Genomic DNA, 22,018 nt, shown 5'->3' on the forward strand with positions numbered 1-22,018 from the left:
TATTTTCAAAATGGAAATATGGTTGGGGGGGGGCAGAGCTTAGTGACATCATATTTGAGGGGGGGTCTGACTTTTTGTGACGCCGTGTGACGAGGGGGGGGGTAAAAATCATCCAAAATCGCGTGACGTCATTTATGGACGGGCCCCTTGGTGGTCACCCAGGCAAGTACTTTCAATGAGACAATCCGGCTTGGTTTCCGAGATTTTGGCACATTTTTTGGAGCGATTTGCTTATGTACCAACGGAACTCTCGTGGATAAAAGCAATTTGTGAATAGTTGAAGGCAGAAAGTCGCCCAGAGTTCACTTTGTTCACAGGCAGTGGGTGGCTAAATGCTGCCCTCTGTCGCTGCAGTGTTGTCTCTCAGGACGTGTAGAGAATGTACTTGGGCCCTGAGCACCTGTCTGGTGCCATGAAGTGCTGTAGCCCCTCCGCAAGTGTGTCCTCATGTGAGTAACACGCAGTCAGCGACAACACGAGGATACAGTGGCGAAGCGTTCTATTTTCGCTCAGAATTCCCCAGAGCCGTTAGTTATGCCACCGTTTCCCATCTGCAGGGAGATGACCTTTTGCAAACATCGATACTGTTCAGTTACTTCAGGGGTGGCGTTAACTGCGGAGTAAGCACGTATCAACCCGTGGGGCAACTCCCCCCCCCCCACCCCTGGGGAGGCACGAAAGTCTCTCGGGGTGGGGGGGCATGTGGCATGGAGAATGTGCTGGAGAAATGTTGAATGTGCGTGAGTGGGGAAGGTCAACGCCATGTTGAAGAACAAAACACCAAAATACAAGTTAAACAAATGCCTCACCAACACCGCGTCTACTAGAAGCGTGGATGTGTGTATACTTTGGCCTTTGTAACCTTTGCAAGGGGGAGAGGGGATGGGAGTGGGAATCAGTGGTCTTGATCGGGGGGGGGGGGGGGGGTAAACAATGCCAAAAAGGTTTAGTAATGTTTAGCTCACTGCACTATGAACCAGGATGCCTAAGCTTGATTGCTGGCGAATGAGATATTAAATGGTCCGGGACACCCCCCTTCACTAGCCCCCACTGACAACTGACCAGTGGGGGGCTAGTGGTCGAACAAACCCATGACCGACACATCTTGGAGGGGCCTTCATCCAGCAGTAGATTCAGGTCATACATTAACAAAAAGTTACTCCAGCTTTCAATAGAAACAATCCCGTTAATAAGTCATTGATACTTTTGCTATGAACTATAAGCCCACCACATATACAGGATGTCGGTAAAAGTGTCTTCCATTCTTGACGAATTGTAATTAGACAGCAGTTTAAGCTGCATCCAAATAAAGACATACACTTGTGAAAATGAAGATTTTATTGAACTATATTTGTTCAACTAAACCTCTACATGCGTACAAAATTACATAAAACTTGGAGTTGTACATGTCCGATATACTTTGCCTTCAGAAGATAAGCAGTAAGTAATTATATTGCAATGCAAGGCGAAAATAGTTCTCTAACGGCTTACGGTATAGCATGGAAATACCACTGTTTATATTTTTACTTGATAGACACACATTTATGTTTGCGTGACCTCAATCTGCTGTTCTTTTAGAGTCACCATATTTCTTACAATCATTCACTTCATGGTTTCACTCCACCAAACATCACTTCCTTGATGACCTGAACATAACAAGAGCAAGCCAAAAGCCATTTTTATGCAATTCAGAGTGCAATATAATCCTTACTTAAGCCACACTTATTAAAATTAGCTTTAAAGAGCAATCAGTAAGTGGACAGATGAATATACAGTAATGGGCAGATTGATAAATGATTAACAAGACACATACAGTCCAAAGATCGATACCATTACTTTGCTCAGCATTTGCCATACAAAATTAGGAGCGTACGAGAACATTTAGGCCAACATACAAAATTTAAGTAAACTAAAATAAAATACTGCCTTAACACTGGTGTACAAACACAAACCACAAACACCACCTGTGTTGGGTGGAGGTGGGTTTACGACACATTCATATTTCCAGGATCTAACCCAAAATTTTTACTGTATTATATGGTCAATAAAACTATTTTAGTATGTTTCTTTCTTTTGCCCAGGCAATGTTAATGACAAAGTTGGTAAGTGTTTGTTCGTTTTCACAATGAAACTATCCGCTTTGCATATTGACAAACATCCACACCATTCGTTGTCATCGTAATCAACATCACCAACCTGAGTGAGTTGGTACTCCTCACTGCAGAACTTCTCAACCAAGTCAAAGTGATCCACGTTAGGCACATCCAGGAAGGTGACATTGAAGCCGGCGCTCTTTAAAGACTTGACAAATATAACAAGAAAGGTTCCATCAGAGCAGCACTGGGGGTACAACTGATATGGTCCCCATTCTCTTGAACCACAGCGAGTTTGGTTAAGGGCATTGAAGCAACCCGATGTAACCAGTGTAAGATCATAAAGGCTGACATTCCATTTAGATGGACCACATGAATGTTCCTTTAAGTGAATTTAGACGCACTGAAAGTTGGTTACTCTTTCCCTTTGAATGATTATCATTCAAAATTTGAGTTGTAACTCCCAGAGATGTTACTAGCAGGTGAGACTACATGTTCAAGAGGGCAGGTCTAGTTCACTGCGTGCACGGAGCATGAACACACACCCACTGAATGCATCATATCACACCATCAAAGACACCTTTCCAAAAAAAAAGTGAATAAGTTACCGAAAGAACCAAAAAGTATGATGGACTCCTGCAGTCACGAAAGCTTAAAATCAAGAATCAAGACATTTATTCGTAATTATTCAATAGTACCGACCAAATACCAACATTAATACTATCATTTTGAATGACTATGTTACATAAAGTCAAATATTAAATGCAGCCTAATATACAGGGTGATCCATTTATAGATATCCCACTGATTTATGACCCTTTTAATTGATTCTCAACAGGTGAGTGAATGTCGTGAAAGCAACGGCTCCATATCTTACAGAGGAACAACTGAAGATAGTCGCACGGATGAAGAGTATCATGTCTGGGGCTCACACATATGTCCAATTTGTGTATACGCCACTGCAAAGAAACATTATGTACAGATTGTGTCGCAAATTCCACAGCACAGGTTCGATTAAAAAAGTAAATAAAAACAGAGCAACAATTCTAGATTTGAAGCTTTCGTGACTGCAAGGATTCATACTTTGTTTTTTTCCGGTAAAGTCACGTAGGTAAAAAAATAAAAATTTATTTAGTGATTTAATTTAGTTGTTTTCATTTATTTATTTTTACCTACGTGACTTTACCAGAAAAAAACAAAGAGTAAGAGCAACAATTGTAAGAAGTGATGCGATTGCGCTGCCATGCTTTGCAACCCTCAAACACAACCCATAATGAATGCTTTTTCCACGTTGAGTGGGATATTTATAATGGGATCGCCCTGTTATTGCAGATCCCACGGCCACAGATAATATAATTCAACGTGTGAATGAGAGCAATCAACTCTACCTGCTCAAGCTCTCGGGACTGGCGGTGAAACTCGGTCGTGTCGTGCTCCGCCACAGCCAGGACGATGTGACATTTTCCAGCCAACGGGGCCATCGCATCAACTTTTAACATCGGGCTGTTACGTGCCATGTCCTCCCTGTCAGCAAACGTGCGTGTTGCGCAGCACGGGCAGCTCAAAAGGTCACGTAAATGTGCGTGCAAGTTTTTTTTTTAATCAAAGGCAAGAAGACATCACCGTAACCACCAGCCCCTCCGTAATATGTTTCTATCCTGGTCAGAGCGAGGGGCAGGCGGCTGTTAGGTTATTAACATTGGCGCAGTGCACAGTGGCTTCGTAGAAATAGCAACACGTCCAGTAGCTACTTTTTTATCGAGTGCTGCTATTGCACATCCAACCATTCATTTTTAGCCTTGGTTGACCCATGATAGGCTCATGACAGGTACAGATATACATTGGCAATGAAAATAAAACTTGTTGTTGGTTTAAAGCAACAAAAACTCGCCCTAAAAATGCAATGTGAACATCACACATTATTGGGCTGATCAACATTAAGTCCGTCAGGCACAAAAGACAGCAGTCGACCATGATGGCCAAATCCTCATAAAAATTAAAGCATTACACAACTTTATTTGTCTTTTTGATGCCTGAATTAAAAAAAATGCTACAATCTTCGCTCACATGAGCCAAAGGCCATGATAAGACTGTGCAGTGGAAAAACACGCGACGTTATCTTGAAGTGCAAAGCATGACGACATTTTTAATTGAATACAGCTAAGTGATATCGGGTAAATGTGGATAAACAGGGTTGGGACACTCTGTCTCCAGGAAAGCCACCCACACAGATTCCTATCTGAAACCGGATTTCCAACATCAAGGCCATAGCCATGGAGTCAACATTGGGGGGGACAAAATCTTCCAGGGGGTCTGGGGGTCCCCCCCAGAAAAAAATCCAAAATTTGAAAACTAATTTCCTGCCTAAAATATTTCAAAATTCACTTCCACATAGGATGGATTTTATTTATTTATTTACTTTCCCCAATAATGCCTAATAGGGTATTTATTACATTGCTCTGTTTCTTCTTTTTTACCTTTTTTGTTTAATTTTATGTAATGGCAGAGATTAGGGGTTAATAAAGTACACCCATAACCACAATCATATGAACATAAATCTATTTTATACCAATATATTGGGGGGGACATTTTGTGTCCCCCCCAATATATATTATAATTACGGCCTTGCCCACCACCATCCGGCATAGAAGAATTCCCTCATCAAAACAATACACCATAGGGCCCACTGTATTTCCGACCAACACCATCTAGACAGTGAACTGGAACACATACACCAGGCCCTCAAGATGAATGGGTACTCGGACCGCATTATTCGCAAAGCTGTTTCTCCAACCACGGAGAAACAACCTCCTGAGGAGCCGATCAAAACCACCACGTTACCATACATAGCAGGTGTTACCAAAAAGATTTCCAAAGTCTTAAACAAACACAAGATCCAGGTCCGATTCAAAACAGTACACAAATTCCGTGATCTATTCCCATCTGTGAAGGATGTCATTCCTGACATGCAATATCCTGGAGTCTACATACTGAGTTGTACCTGCTGTAGTAGTTACATTGGGGAAACAAAACGACATGTCTTGGACCGTGTTCGCGAACACAAGGCAGATCTAAAACACGGCAGAACCAATACCTCTGCCGTGGCTGATCATTGTTATAATGCTCTGGGCTCGCATGATATTGTTTTTTCCTAGACCAAGGTCCTCTGCAAACCTTCTGGCTACTATCAAAGGTTTGTTCATGAAGGCATCCAGATATATAAACATAGTCATAACTTCAACCAAGAAGATGGATACAAATTGAGCAATCATTGGAAAGATGTTATTAACCAGGTAAAACCTTAACTGTTTATGGTTGTTCCATCATATTTGCCGGGTACTAGTCTATTTTTCCGAGTTCATTTTCCCCCCGCATCCCCAGCATTTGGCATTGCTGCTGCATTGGCATTGTTGCTTCATTGGCATTGCTGCTGCATTGGTGTTGTTGCTGACTAGGCATTGTTGCTGCTTTGGCGTTGTTGCTGAATTGGCATTGTTGCTGCTTTGGCGTTGTTGCTGCATTGGCATTGTTGCTGCTTTGGCACTTGTGCACCGCCTGTGTTTCAGAGTTAACTTCCCCCAACATCCCCAGCTCTCTCGGTCTCCCACTTCCAGCCCCGCCCACTTTCCCCTGTCCAGCTTCACGTCCCTCTCCTAGCGTCCACGCAACGCTCCCCTCCCCCTACCCCATACCCCCCCCCTCTCTCTCTCCCCCCTTGCCCCTCCCCCCTCTCTTTACCTATATAATCTCTTACCACGGCATCTCTCTCCCACTTCAGCAAAAAAAATATCTTGCTGTGGTTTTCCCACCTGATGATGATTGCTTGTGTTGCAATCGAAACGTCGTGATTTGTTTTTATTTTATTTTATTTCTAACTACGTGACTTTACTGAAAGAACCAAAGAGTATGGATTCCTGCAGTCACGAAAGCTTCAAATCAAGATTAGGGTTTCTATTTAGAGGATATGGCATTGTCCAGTTAGTTTACCCACTCATATTTTAGGACTGTTTTTTGCATATAAAGAATTAACATTATTCAAAAACGTTATACAATGATACTCACAAAGTCATTTTGAGATGCTCATTCACGTAGGTTTGCACTAGGGGCCGCATGTCAAACACCCCACTCAGTAGGAAGGCACCTGGGAACAGAAACAAAGTGTGGATATGAGGCACTTCTCTGCTGTGGCCGGATAACTTGCATGATTATTTCATATGGCTCATTGCCCACATTCGACACGCCATTTTGAAACAGGCCTCAAACAATGTTAATCTTTCACTGCAAGCCACTTCACATTTAATCAGGTACTAGAGGGAAATATTTTCTACCTGTTTCAAAGTGTTGCATGGTCATTCACCTCTTGCTTTTCAAGTAGTGCTGAGTAGACAATCAATGCGGAATTCGTAGCTTGATCAAACTTTAAGTTTTGATTTAAAGCTTTCGTGACTGCAGGGATTCATATTCTTGGTTCTTTCGGTAAAGTCACGAAGAAGGGAAACAATAAAATAATAAAAATATAAAACAATAAAATTCTCACGACGTTTCAACTGCAACACACACCTGATGATTGCTTGTGTTGCAGTCGAAACGTCGTGAGAATTTTATTGTTTCATTTTTTTTATTATGTTTCCTTTCTATGTGACTTTACCGAAAGAACCAAGAATACAAACTTGAAGTGTCAGCTAATGTGTGGCCCGGTATTTAAAAGTTATATTCGGGCCTCAGAAAAGAAAAGCATGCGCCACCGTTGTTCAAGAAAAACACTCAAACGTCAAAACTAGCAGGTGCCCATTGGTAAGCCAAACCCCGGGTACATGCACCTTTGATGTCAGGGGTCACACCATACTCTGGAAGCGACCAATCGGTGGCGAGGACCATGGCAGCCAGGTGAGCACCCGCAGAGTGACCACACAGATAAATTCCACTGCATTCCACACGGCAACATTCATCACCATCATTAAAGCAGTGAAAGCTATAACTATCGTGTTGACATCTCTGTACAGAAGAACCCCTTGAGGGCAGCACATTGTGATGTGTACGGCCCTTTTGTTCATCCAATAATTGACGAGGGCCTCCCCGTGCCGTGCAGGTCGTGGGGGTTATTTTACCATACATTACCACGTTAGTCAGCGCGGGTTGGTGAAGGCAGGCAGCGTGTATATAGTACAGTACAACAATACATTTTGTTGCTCTGCCCTCTATTTAAAATGTCACTCTGTAGCAGCCTACAACACCTGTTTTAGTGCAAGGTAGTTGCTGATCAAAGCACTATACAGACTCAAACAGCTTAGTGTCAGAGATCTGATATTGGGCACATTCTAGGTGATTTGGGTAAGGGCATTGTGGTATAAAATTGTACCATTCCTTGAATCTTACTTTAAACAAATTGACAAAGGTCAAGAACTCTCATCAATTACTTCAGTTACCACTCGCAGTATGATTACATTTCGTCTTATGAATATTTCATTCCACATTTGATATGTTGCCATGAGAAAAATTACCTGAAGTGTGAATATTGTCGAGATATGAAGGCAACAGCTCTCCGCATCTGGTCAACCATGAGGTCCATGCTTCCTACAAAATATCATAATTCTATTACATCATTAAACAGTGTTAACTGTGTATACTTATTATAACCAATGTATGCTACTTTTTGAATGTGCCAAATCTCATCATATCTTGGAAGGTAAGAAGGGTTCAGCCTATATAATGCTTGGATGGGCCAACAACCATGCATAAGAGGTGTTACAGGCAACGGGGTTAAAATGTAGGCAGCAGAGGGTGGTAAAACAATATCCGATGCACTTCTATACTGTCAAATATATGCTCTGCACCTTCGCCAATCTGCACTGACCAACGTAGTCAAATGTGGTAAAATAAACCCCACAACCTGCATGGCATGGGAGGTCTTCATCCAGCAGTGGATTGGCAAAGGTCTGCAGATGTAAATGTACATTCTGACAGATACTAATTATAATCAGTGCTTACTCTATAATATAAAGCCAATGAACAAGTTTTCATCAAAAGCTCTGTTCTGTAAACAGTCTGTGTATTTACAGTCTTTGGTGCAAGATGTTATCTCCTTCGCCTGGTATGCAGGAGATCATGGATTTGATCCCGACCCCAACACACATATATTTGAGAGTTTGCATGTTATCTCCTTGGTGGTAGTGTGGATTTTTCTCCGGGTCCTCCAGTTTTTCCCCCCACATTCAGAAACATGTGTCTATATTATTTGGCTGCTACTATACATTCCAAAATATGATACGCCACTTTCATGAGCTATCATGTGTGGCCAGCTTGCCTCTGAAATATATCTCACAGCTGAGTGGACTTTGCCTGGTAAAATAAAATAGTTTAGCTCAGTTTGTAAGGTTATGTTACAGACACGTACACAAACACTACATCTCCTAACCTTTAGGACTAAGAGTGTAGCTCAGAGCCACCACCACAGCTCCAGATTCGACCAGAGGAGGTACCATATATCCAGAAAACTCCTTCCTAAAAAAAGGCACGCACACACACCAGTCATCAAAGTGGGGCACTGCAATATTTTTGTGGAAACTTTCTCGACATCGTTGATTCTGCATCAGGATGAATCCATTTCATAGACTGTAATGCAGATAAATGATTCACCAGTGCCTCATAAGAATAATCTAGTGACGGCCATTCAGGGACGTGCTTTCACAAAGATAGGCGAGTACTGTAGTCAACGTTTTATTTACACATAATTAAACATGATAAAGTTTGGGGAGCTAGATTTGAAAAAGTGATAAAGATCAATTTGTTTCACTGGCCATAACCTGTATGAGGAGAGTGTGCTACATTGCTTGCGGGCGTGAACACTCCCCCAAAGGAGTAATATTTGATAATTTCATGAACATGGCTAAAATATATATTTTTTAAATATATATTTTTAAAAAAATAGTTGCATGCATGTCGTGTGGTCAGCGCTCATACCCAAGGATGCGCCAGTAGCCTCCGTGAATGTAAACAAAGACTGGGGGAGCTTGACGAGGTGATGTGAGGGCCACCAGCAGGAATGCGTGGACGTGAGAAATGCAGTAGAGAAAAAAGATGCACAAACATCCACCGATTAAAAAATATATATTCTGTCATGCGTCTACATAAATACATAGTGAGAGTGCAGGCTCTTTGCAAAAGCACCTGGGTTTGGTTTCAGAGGCATATAAATATCCATCTTTTCGTCATCTCCGGGGCCGTAGGAGACGTCCAGAATGGTTTCTGCGACAGCTTTCCCACGTGCAGTCCCTGATGTACAGTGGAGTCAATGAGGCAGGTGTAAATCGCATGGCAACCCAACTCCACAGGGCTTTGAGTATGGAATGTATAGGGTGAGACAAGGGAGTGGTGGATCTTATACACTTTCTGTCTCTCCTCTTAACCCAATTTATAACTTTAAAATATATATAAATCTTCTTCTTTGGTTCTTTCAGTATTCACGTAGAATGAGAATAAAATAATATTCTTAGTTATTTCGGTAAAGTCACGTTGAAGGGAAACAACAAAAAAATAAAATATATATAAAACAATAAAAATTCTCACGACGTTTCGACCATAACACAAACGGTCGTCTTCAGGTGTGTCGGTTTATTATTTTTCGATTTAAAGCTTTCGTGACTGCAATGATTCATCTTCTTTGGTTCTTTCGGTAAAGTCACGTAGAATGAGAATAAAATAATAAATTGATAAAATAAAATAACACAATAATATTCTCACGACGTTTCGGCCACAACACAAGCGGCCTTCATCAGGTGAAGGGAGCGAGACTGTCATTGTAGGACAGCGCTGGAGTGAGAGAGCCACGTTCAGATCACGGCTTTTAAGCTGTGTGAGAGGAACAAAGAGCCTTGACGAAGGAATTAGCATAAAATTTAGCATTGAAAAGGCTGAATGATTAGCTTGTGACTGGTCACAGAAATAGCTATGTTAAAAGTTAAAGCATACACATCCGCAGAGGCACCCATTGTTAAAAGGAATTAGCATAGAATTTAGCATTGAAATAGCTAAATTAAGGCATTCGCTTGTAACTGCTACAGAAATAGTTACGTTGAAGTCAGAGCATACACATTCACCGAGGCACTTAGTACAAATCAAAACAGGAGAATTTAGCATTGAAATAACTAGGCGAATTTAGCATTGAAATAACTGGGTGATTTGCTGGTGACTGGTCACAGAATACTATATACTATATAGTGAACCAATAAAAACTAAAATATAAATTACCTTCATGTTATCAATAAACTCTATATTCTCCAATCAGCTAAGCTACCAACCATAAGTCGTTATATATCACAATGCTATATGGCGAAAAAATGGGTGGATTCTTACCCTCAAATTTCCGTACCACGGATAGCTACGGGCCCCGTTCAGACGGACGAGTTCGTCCATGGTCGGAACAGAGGAGGGGGAGAGAGACAGCTGCGAAGCCCTAGTATACTCCATGTTGTAAACCATACCATTAACCGTGGTGTGAGAGGTATTAAGAGGCAATGCTGGCGAAAGAGCTGCGGTCTGAAGGTCATCGTAAAATTACAATTAATTAAGAACAGAAATGATTTAACACATCTTTCCAGTGGTTACTAAGCCTGAATCCATCTTCTCGGTTGAAATTGTCTCTGTGCTTGTATATGTGAATGGCCTCATGAACGAATCTCTCATGGTAGCCAGTTGGTTTGCAAAGAACCTCCGTCTTGGAGAAGTCAATGTCATGTGAGCCCACTGAATTGTAACAGTGATCTGCCACGGCAGAGGAGTTCGTCTTACCGTGTTTCAAGTCTGCTTTATGTTCGCGGATGCGGTCCGAGATATGTCTTTTGGTTTCTCCAATGTAGCTACTACCACAGAGGCACTTTAGTTTGTAAACGCCCGGGTACTGTATGTCTGGAAGAGCATCTTTTACAGATGGAACTAAATCACGGATTTTGTGTACTGTGTTGAATCGGACCTGGATCTTGTGTTTATTCAGGATTTTGGAGATCTTTTTAGTGACCCCTGCAATGTAGGGTAAGGTGATGGTTTTGAGTGGCTCCACAAGAGGATCCTTCTTCATGACTGGAGTGATGGCTTTGCGGATTGTGTAGTCGGAGTAGCCATTAGCCCTGAGAGCCTGGTGTACGTGCTTGAGTTCACTGGTAATGTGTTCCTGGTCGGAAATGCATTGGGCTCTATGGTATAGAGTCTTGATGAGGCAGTTCTTCTGGGATGGATGGTGGTGGGAATCCGGTTTCAAGTAAGCATCTGTATGGGTAGCTTTCCTGTAGACAGAGTGGCTCATTGAACCATCATGTCTCCTTTTAATTAAGACATCCAGAAAGGGTAGTTTGCCATCTTTTTCGACCTCCATGGTAAATCTGATGGCTGGGTGTATGGAATTGATGTGGTCGCGGAATTGGTCTAGAGCAGGCTGGCCATGTGGCCAGATGACAAAGGTGTCATCAACGTACCTCTTCCATAAGGTCGGGCGTAGAGTGGCAGTCTGGATGGCGTCAGTTTCAAATTTTTCCATGAATACGTTGGCTACAACCGGAGATAGGGGGAGCCCATTGGGGTGCCCTCAGTTTGTTTGTAGAAAGTTCCATTCCAGGTGAAGTATGTGTTGGTTAAGCAATGTCTCACCAGGGGGGGTACATCAGTATGCAGTCCTTGATGAACCAGGTCTTCAATGATAGCGATGGTGTCAGGTACCGGGACTTTGGTGAACAAGGACACCACATCAAAACTGACAAGCAGGTCGTTTGGGGACAGGGAAATGTCTTTGATTGTCGATACCAGGTGAGTAGAATTTAGTACCGCAGAGGTGGTTTTTCCAGTGAAAGGTCGCAGTATATCAGCCAGAAAACGTGCCAGTTTGTAGGTGGGGGAGCTGATAGTAGAGACGATGGGACGAAGGGGTGTATCTTCTTTGTGTATCTTTGGAAGGCCATATAATCTTGGTGGTCTGGCAGCAGAGGGTTTCAACAAGAACTGTTTGTTCTCATCAATTAATGCTGTTGAATCAGAGATAATTTTGTTCGTTTTGGTGACCAGGCTGTTGGTGGGATCTCTTTTTATTTTTGTATAGCTGCCATCATTGAGTAGTTCTTGAATTTTGTTGTTATATTCTATTTTGTCCATGATGACAGTGGCATTGCCTTTGTCGGCTGAGAGAACGACAATATCAGCCGGCTTAAAAGCCGTGATCTGAACGTGGCTCTCTCACTCCAGCGCTGTCCTACCAGACAGTCTCGCTCCCTTCACCTGATGAAGGCCGCTTGTGTTGTGGCCGAAACGTCGTGAGAATATTATTGTGTTATTTTATTTTATCAATTTATTATTTTATTCTCATTCTACGTGACTTTACCGAAAGAACCAAAGAAGATGAATCATTGCAGTCACGAAAGCTTTAAATCGAAATTTAACCGCCTCTACGGGGAGGGATTCCACACATCCTTAAGATCATTCAACAGACTTCGGGATAAGAAGGCTCAACTAATCGAGTCTCTCACCTTTCTGAAGAGATGCCGCGACTCTAAGGTAATACCAACCGCATTTACACTAACCTCTGCTGTTGCAACTTCTCTCAATGCAAAACGAATTCTAGCTAGAACTAGCTTCGCTCTTATCTCGGAAAAAATCAGACTTACACGCACCGAACTCGATCAGTTAGACAAGACACTCTACAAATCACACTTAAAATTGACAGCAACAATGTCTACATCGGATTGGGAACATGTAGACAATATGACTACCTCTTCGGCTGCCACTATGTCGAACAAATGTAGGGACAATTTGATTTCCAAATTCAATCACCTCTCCAGCAAAAAATCGGATCCACACACCGAAAAGATAGACGTCAACAAAGTCGTAATTAATCGCAGTAACAGTTCCATTTCTGATGGTCTGAAATCCGTTTTAGCTAAAGGTCTAAACTTTGCTGTCACACCGAGACACTTACCGGTTAATGATATCATTGCCCATGTCGACGTTGCACTCAAGGGCTTGAGTCACATCTCTGCAGACGTAGCAAGATCTGAAATAGCTGCAACCCTCAAAAACGCTAAGTTGCCACCTAGCAACATCAGCAAAGACGAACATTTTGAATTATCTCAATTAAAAAAGAGGGATGATATTGTCGTTCTCTCAGCCGACAAAGGCAATGCCACTGTCATCATGGACAAAATAGAATATAACAACAAAATTCAAGAACTACTCAATGATGGCAGCTATACAAAAATAAAAAGAGATCCCACCAACAGCCTGGTCACCAAAACGAACAAAATTATCTCTGATTCAACAGCATTAATTGATGAGAACAAACAGTTCTTGTTGAAACCCTCTGCTGCCAGACCACCAAGATTATATGGCCTTCCAAAGATACACAAAGAAGATACACCCCTTCGTCCCATCGTCTCTACTATCAGCTCCCCCACCTACAAACTGGCACGTTTTCTGGCTGATATACTGCGACCTTTCACTGGAAAAACCACCTCTGCGGTACTAAATTCTACTCACCTGGTATCGACAATCAAAGACATTTCCCTGTCCCCAAACGACCTGCTTGTCAGTTTTGATGTGGTGTCCTTGTTCACCAAAGTCCCGGTACCTGACACCATCGCTATCATTGAAGACCTGGTTCATCAAGGACTGCATACTGATGTACCCCCCCTGGTGAGACATTGCTTAACCAACACATACTTCACCTGGAATGGAACTTTCTACAAACAAACTGAGGGCACCCCAATGGGCTCCCCCCTATCTCCGGTTGTAGCCAACGTATTCATGGAAAAATTTGAAACTGACGCCATCCAGACTGCCACTCTACGCCCGACCTTATGGAAGAGGTACGTTGATGACACCTTTGTCATCTGGCCACATGGCCAGCCTGCTCTAGACCAATTCCGCGACCACATCAATTCCATACACCCAGCCATCAGATTTACCATGGAGGTCGAAAAAGATGGCAAACTACCCTTTCTGGATGTCTTAATTAAAAGGAGACATGATGGTTCAATGAGCCACTCTGTCTACAGGAAAGCTACCCATACAGATGCTTACTTGAAACCGGATTCCCACCACCATCCATCCCAGAAGAACTGCCTCATCAAGACTCTATACCATAGAGCCCAATGCATTTCCGACCAGGAACACATTACCAGTGAACTCAAGCACGTACACCAGGCTCTCAGGGCTAATGGCTACTCCGACTACACAATCCGCAAAGCCATCACTCCAGTCATGAAGAAGGATCCTCTTGTGGAGCCACTCAAAACCATCACCTTACCCTACATTGCAGGGGTCACTAAAAAGATCTCCAAAATCCTGAATAAACACAAGATCCAGGTCCGATTCAACACAGTACACAAAATCCGTGATTTAGTTCCATCTGTAAAAGATGCTCTTCCAGACATACAGTACCCGGGCGTTTACAAACTAAAGTGCCTCTGTGGTAGTAGCTACATTGGAGAAACCAAAAGACATATCTCGGACCGCATCCGCGAACATAAAGCAGACTTGAAACACGGTAAGACGAACTCCTCTGCCGTGGCAGATCACTGTTACAATTCAGTGGGCTCACATGACATTGACTTCTCCAAGACGGAGGTTCTTTGCAAACCAACTGGCTACCATGAGAGATTCGTTCATGAGGCCATTCACATATACAAGCACAGAGACAATTTCAACCGAGAAGATGGATTCAGGCTTAGTAACCACTGGAAAGATGTGTTAAATCATTTCTGTTCTTAATTAATTGTAATTTTACGATGACCTTCAGACCGCAGCTCTTTCGCCAGCATTGCCTCTTAATACCTCTCACACCACGGTTAATGGTATGGTTTACAACATGGAGTATACTAGGGCTTCGCAGCTGTCTCTCTCCCCCTCCTCTGTTCCGACCATGGACGAACTCGTCCGTCTGAACGGGGCCCGTAGCTATCCGTGGTACGGAAATTTGAGGGTAAGAATCCACCCATTTTTTCGCCATATAGCATTGTGATATATAACGACTTATGGTTGGTAGCTTAGCTGATTGGAGAATATAGAGTTTATTGATAACATGAAGGTAATTTATATTTTAGTTTTTATTGGTTCACTATATAGTATATAGTATTCTGTGACCAGTCACCAGCAAATCACCCAGTTATTTCAATGCTAAATTCGCCTAGTGATTTCAATGCTAAATTCTCTTGTTTTGATTTGTACTAAGTGCCTCGGTGAATGTGTATGCTCTGACTTCAACGTAACTATTTCTGTAGCAGTTACAAGCGAATGCCTTAATTTAGCTATTTCAATGCTAAATTCTATGCTAATTCCTTTTAACAATGGGTGCCTCTGCGGATGTGTATGCTTTAACTTTTAACATAGCTATTTCTGTGACCAGTCACAAGCTAATCATTCAGCCTTTTCAATGCTAAATTTTATGCTAATTCCTTCGTCAAGGCTCTTTGTTCCTCTCACACAGCTTAAAAGCCGTGATCTGAACGTGGCTCTCTCACTCCAGCGCTGTCCTACAATGACAGTCTCGCTCCCTTCACCTGATGAAGGCCGCTTGTGTTGTGGCCGAAACGTCGTGAGAATATTATTGTGTTATTTTATTTTATCAATTTATTATTTTATTCTCATTCTACGTGACTTTACCGAAAGAACCAAAGAAGGTTTATTATTTTGTTGACTTTACCGAAAGAACTAAGAATATGAATTACTGCAGTCACGAAAGCTTTAAATCGAAATAAAATAATAAATTGATAAAATAACACAATAATATTCTCACGATGTTTCGGCCACAACACAAGCGGCCTTCATCAGGTGAAGAGACGAGACAGTCTGGAGGACAGTCTGGAGGACAATCTCGTCTCTTCACCTGATGAAGGCCGCTTGTGTTGTGGCCGAAACGTCGTGAGAATATTATTGTGTTATTTTATCAATTTATTATTTTATTCTCATTCTACGTGACTTTACCGAAAGAACCAAATAAGATGAATCCTTGCAGTCACGAAAGCATTAAATCGAAAAATATTAATCTTCTTTGGTTCTTTCGGTAAAGTCACGTAGAATGAGAATAAAATAATAAATTGATAAAATAAAATAACACAATAATATTCTCACGACGTTTCGGCCACAACACAAGCGGCCTTCACCTGATGAAGGATATTATTGTGTTCTTTTATTTTATCAATTTATTATTTTATTCTCATTCTACGTGACTTTACCGAAATAACCAAAGAAGATGAATCCTTGCAGTCACGAAAGCTTTAAATCGAAATTCATATATAAATGGTTTATAGCATTTTACTCTACATCCTCTGGTTAACTCCTAAATGTAAAATTGCTCAACAACAGAAAAGGTGAAAAATACTAAGCACAACTAACCTGAAAAAAGTGTGAATACTCAATGGGCCATTTACTTGAAATATATTTACCAATTGCATGCAAATTATTTGACAAAAGCATTATTGTAAAAAAACACATTCAAATGATATGCAGTTCTAGATTTGAAGCTTTCGTGACTGCAAGGATCCATACTCTTTGGTTCTATTCGGTAAAGTCACGTAGGTAAAAATAAAATAACAAAAAATCACGACGTTTTGGCCACAACACAAGTGGCCTTCATTAGATGAAGGGACTGGACTGTCCAAAGGACAGCGTTGGAGTGAAGACAGCAAGCCCAGGTCTCGTCCTTTAAGCTGTGTGGGAGAAAACAAAAAAAACGCCTTGACAAAGGAATTAGCATAAAATGATGTACTGGACCCCCCTCCCCCCACCGTGCCGGTCCAGTACATCATTTTATGCTAATTCCTTTGTCAAGGCGTTTTTTTTTTGTTTCCTCCCACACAGCTTAAAGGACGCGACCTGGGCTTGCTGTCTTCACTCCAACGCTGTCTTCCGGACAGTCCAGTCCCTTCACCTGATGAAGGCCACTTGTATTGTGGCCAAAACGTCGTGATTTTTTGTTATTTTATTTTTACCTACGTGACTTTACCGAATAGAACCAAAGAGTATGATATGCAGTGTTTCTCAGAATTTTATTAAAGTGTTCTCAAAATTTGTCCAATGTATTTTTTTTATCAGAGCCCATTGCAAGTGATGTTTAATATAATTGCACTCAAATTTATTTCAAAGTGACCAACATGCTTTGGAAATAGCGACTGATTTCTGCATACCTTCCTGCAGGGCTTTGATGTGTGCATCAACCACGGGATGTTCATTGCTGCCTTCAAATGGCTGGATTATCCTCTTAGACCACAGGGTTGGAGAGAATTGCCTGTTGCACTCCTTCGGGGCAGGTGCAGAAACGAACAGGTTATACGACTCTTCACACACTTTTACTTGCGATTCATAACCACAAATTTGGAGCACAGCCAGCCAGCCTCATATTATTTTGTAAAGTGGCTCAATATGACTGCAGCAAATGCATCGTAGTCATCATCAGTGTGAAATTCCACACCACATTAGGCTTGCACAGGCTCATAAAACATAAATAACGAAGTGCCGAATGAGGAAATATTCACAGAAAATAACAAGTTTTCATATTATCAATTTGCAGACTCTAAATGTCATTCAAGCAGACTTTAATCATACACTGTATATACAGTGTAAAAAAATCTCCAACAGTATGTGTCAATGTGCACGGGGAGCGGTGGCGCAGTGGTTAGGGCGCTCCACCACGAACCTATGAAGCTGGCCACTTGGGTTTCATTCCTGGACACGGCCGTCAGTGGTGAAATTTAAACGGGTTCTGGGGCCTTTTCCTTAAGCAATCCGCAGTGACCAGTGTGGTGAAGTATGGTCAAACAACCACAATGACCAAACACGACGTGGTGAGTTTTCCATTAAGCAACTGATTAACCAAGGGTCTGAAATACGTATGCGTGCACATACTGTATACCCAACCCGCGTTACGTTTACATATGGTACACGGTCTATAAAACATCTGCAGTGCACGTATCAAATACACAAATACACGTGCAGAGATACATACAAGTGGAGTGTGTCAATTCAGAGACACTAATAGTAGGAGGCATGCACGTTTATTCTACAATTCTCACAGTACAAGGGATAACTATATACGGGTCAGGACAGCCGGCACACTGCCTGACCCAACACCGACGATGAGTTGAAGACGGGGATGGAGACTTGTGAAGACGACAGGTTCTATTTCCAAACCGCAGCAGCCCCGACCCAGCGTCGGGGCCTCCCTTTTGTCCTCCCCAGCGTGGCCTGGTTCCGCCCTCGGCCACGCCCCCTTCTGGAACCCACCAGAAGGCTCTGGCTTTGCCCCACGTGTTCCCTCTGCTGTCACCTTTACCCTACATCCGTGTCTACCACGTGACCTACTGGCAGACCGGCCTGTGTATGATTAAATGCCCTTCACTGCCAGCAACCGGCGCTACGGCCTCCAGTACCACACTTCACCTGCCCTGCTTGGAGACCGGGCTATTACACCCACGATCCCGCTCTCTACCAGTAAGGGGCCATCCATTCAGTACGTACGCATGGAGGGGGTTTAATCCTAAATGCGTATGCTTGCGTATGGGGTTCTACTGACAATGTACATACGCATAGGAAACGGGGGGGGGGGGGGGTGGTGAAACCTCGCAAAAAATTGGTCTACGTTGGCCTTCAAATGAGCCACAGTTCAGTTTCTTCACCTGTCAGACAACAAGTACTACCGGGAGAAGTAGGACTGTGGGAGAGGTGTCACTTGTGTGTCACCGTGCCCCTGACTGCAGCTATCACGCAGCTCAGCAAAATAAGTGGCCAAGGTACGCAAACTTAATTGTTTAATGCAGCCGGCGGTGGACTGTTTATATCGGTCGTTCTATAGGATTCGGGGGGGGGGGGGGTAAAAAGTCCGCGTGCGTACAGGGAGGGGGGGATGAGAGGTCAAGTTTTGACAGATTTTTGCGTACGGACTAAATGGATGGCCCCTAAACCAGCTCTGCGCACCGTAGTGACCCATTCTATGTCACTACACAAGTATAGTGAACATCATCAGCCATGATCAATCCACTGTTGGATTAACCACGCTTTCCCCCCCCCATGCTATCATCTTACCGCAGTCCTGCGGTGTAACCAACAATAACATCCGTCGGTTTAATTGCACCTGAATGACCCAGGCTGTAAATGTTAGTGTCTATATTTCGTTAACAAACAAAAAAACCCGCATTCGTTTCGTGATCTACATAACACGCGGATTACGCGAACCCCGATCGGTGGCAGTGACCGCGACTCTACATAACTTGCCCGCGTTGTCAAGTTTCTCTTGCAATATCGTCCAGTCGCCTGAAGCAAGGCCGTAGCCGTGGAGTCAATATTGGGGGGGGGGGGCACATCTTCCAGATCTGGGGGTGTCCCCCCCCAAAAAAAATCTAAATTTGAAAACGAATTTCCTGCCTAAAACATAAAAAATTCACTAACACATAGAATGGACTTTTTTTTACAGTAATGTCTAACAACGTATTGTATTACATTGCTGTTTTTGTCTTTTTTTACCTTTTCTTGTTTCATTGTATGCAATGGCAGAGATTAGGGATTAACAAAGTACAGCCATAACCACAATCATAAAAACATTAATCTATTTTACATAGCAATATATTGGGGGGGGGGGGAGATGTGTCCCAATATATATTATAATTACTGCCTTGATCTAAAGTCCATGTGTTTTTAATCAGCACCGCTGCGTTTAATTACGACCGCGTCCTCTGCAGTCCTCTTAGGCAATAAAGCGAACAAAGCACGAACACACAACGATGGCACTACTACTACTACTCCCTGTTGGAAGCCGAGTGTTTTACTTATGCACGTGGTTCGTGGACCCTTACTGGACGTTTGGGGACGTGTGTAACAACGACGCCGTTAAGCCCTTGGGGTCAATCCACTGCCGCACGAGCCAGAGTGGTGAAGTATGGTCAATGCAATGCACCGCGTGAAGAGAGCCCGCACGCAAATGTTGCTGACAGTGCACGGTACAGTATTACAATTGGAACGTACGAAAAAAAAATACATGTTCGGCGCGTTAGGCTTCGTAAATACGAATATATTACGGTAAGCATCGAAGATCCGAAAGAATATACAGGGGACATCAAGGCAGGCACAACGAAAGTGTGTGTGGTGTGTTGTTGTTGCTGCTGTTCACTTGCCTCTTTGTCCATTGTCTCCCTGGCCTGCGTTGCACCGCTAAGTTGAGCCATCACAGTGGCACGACGTTTCCCTCTTGAGAGAAGACAAATAATGTCACGTATGCCGCCAGCAGCAGCAAACTCAGTGTGAGAGAGCACAACGAGGTGGTGTGTGTGTATGGGGGTGGTGGGTGGGCAAGCTCGGATTGGCACGACACGCCCAGCGAACTTCGTTTCAATGTGTCAAGTTTTGCTTTTCCATCACTGGATACATCTCCCCCTGCGTGTGGATTGCATCGCTGTCAACCCCTTATCAAGTGCCCTTACCATATTGCAGATCAATTCAGACCTTATCGGTCACCCCGTGCCCCTTTCTAAATCTCAACGTTCATCCTACAATGTCCCATCACAAGGGAGAAACACAAACAAATGTGCCTTTATTCAAACCATGCATGTTAATCCCTTATCAAGTGCCTTACCTTATTACAGATCAATTCAGATCTTATCGGTCACCCCGTGCCCCTTTCTAAATCTCAACGTTCATCCTACAATGTCCCATCACAAGGGAGAAACACAAACAAATGTGCCCTTATTCAAACCATAAATGTTAATCCCTTATCAAGTGCCTTACCTTATTGCAGATCAATTCAGATCGTATCGGTCACCCCGTGCCCCTTTCTAAATCTCAACGTTCATCCTACAATGTCCCATCACAAGGGAGAAACACAAACAAATGTGCCCTTATTCAAACCATACATGTGAATCCCTTATCAAGTGCCTTACCTTATTACAGATCAATTCAGATCGTATCGGTCACCCCGTGCCCCTTCTAAATCTTAACGTTCATCCTACAAAGTCCCATCACAAGGGAGAAACACAAACAAACAAAAACAAATGTGCCCTTAGGGGCCGTCCATAAAAGACGTCAAGCATCTGGGTGGGGGGTCAGACATTTGTGACGAGGGGGGGGGGTTGAGAAATGTGACGTCCATCAAAATGCGCAACTTTAAATAAATATAGACAAATCGTTCTACTTATCTCATAATTAGACCTCCTTTGCCAGTGTCAAAATGTAATAGTAGGGTTTTTCCCCTTTTTTCTGGCAACAAAACTGAAACCTTTTTTTACAAGGATTCATGTCTGCATTAACCAGAACACCTGCAGTCAAAATGCAAACAAAAAACATACTTACTCTTTGGTTCTATTGGGTAAAGTCACGTAGGTAAGTCACGTAGGTCTTACCTACGTGACTTTACCCAATAGAACCAAAGAGTATGGATCCTTGCAGTCACGAAAGCTTTAAATCTAGAAAAAAAACATACTATGAAAATATATGCATGCTCTTTGGTTCTATTGGGTAAAGTCACGTAGGTAAAAAATAAAATAACAAAAATCACGACGTTTTGGCCACAACACAAGCAGCCTTCATCAGGTGAAGGGACGAGACTGTCTGGAGGACAGCGCTGGAGTGAAAAAAGCCACGCTCAGATCACGACCTTTCAGCTGTGTGAGAAGAAACAAAGCGCCTTGACAAAGGAATTAGCATATAATTTAGCATTGAAATGGCTGAGTGATTAGCTTGTGACTGGTCACAGAAATGGCTATGTTAAAGTTAAAGCATACACATCCGCAAAGGCACCCCTTGACAAAGGAATTAGCATAGAATTTAGCATTGAAATAGCTAAGTTAAAGTATACACATCCGCAGAGGCACCCCTTGACAAAGGAATTAGCATAGAATTTAGCATTGAAATAGCTGAGTGATTAGCTTGTAACTGGTCACAGAAATAGCTATGTTAAAGTCAGA

The 22,018-nt window shown here is 42.7% G+C and overlaps 1 protein-coding gene across 2 annotated transcripts; it reads right to left on the minus strand.

The window, feature by feature from the left end:
• Nucleotides 1-1,320: 1,320 nt before the first annotated feature.
• Nucleotides 1,321-20,391, minus strand: AFMID (arylformamidase). 2 transcript variants are annotated; one of them, XR_012942583.1, is made up of 12 exons: nucleotides 20,234-20,391; nucleotides 17,255-17,366; nucleotides 9,261-9,365; nucleotides 9,054-9,102; nucleotides 8,509-8,594; nucleotides 7,595-7,667; nucleotides 6,914-7,017; nucleotides 6,156-6,234; nucleotides 3,482-3,617; nucleotides 2,971-3,052; nucleotides 2,197-2,301; nucleotides 1,504-1,646 (listed from the first exon to the last, which is right to left on the minus strand). XR_012942583.1 is itself a non-coding variant. In XM_032958901.2 (11 exons), exons 1-11 carry the CDS (start codon nucleotides 20,282-20,284, stop codon nucleotides 1,608-1,610), a joined length of 939 nt encoding a protein of 312 aa, XP_032814792.2. In that variant the 5' UTR covers nucleotides 20,285-20,391; the 3' UTR covers nucleotides 1,321-1,607. The 2 variants fall into 2 exon arrangements, 1 of the variants encoding a protein (XP_032814792.2); XM_032958901.2 differs by lacking the exon at nucleotides 2,971-3,052 and having other exon boundaries at nucleotides 1,321-1,646.
• Between the last annotated feature and the right edge of the window lie 1,627 nt (nucleotides 20,392-22,018).

The sequence above is a fragment of the Petromyzon marinus genome, chromosome 22, assembly GCF_048934315.1.
Source record: "Petromyzon marinus isolate PM22_M1 ecotype Great Lakes invasive population chromosome 22, UKy_Petmar_22M1.pri1.0, whole genome shotgun sequence".
In the NCBI taxonomy this organism is placed as follows: Eukaryota; Metazoa; Chordata; class Hyperoartia; order Petromyzontiformes; family Petromyzontidae; genus Petromyzon; species Petromyzon marinus.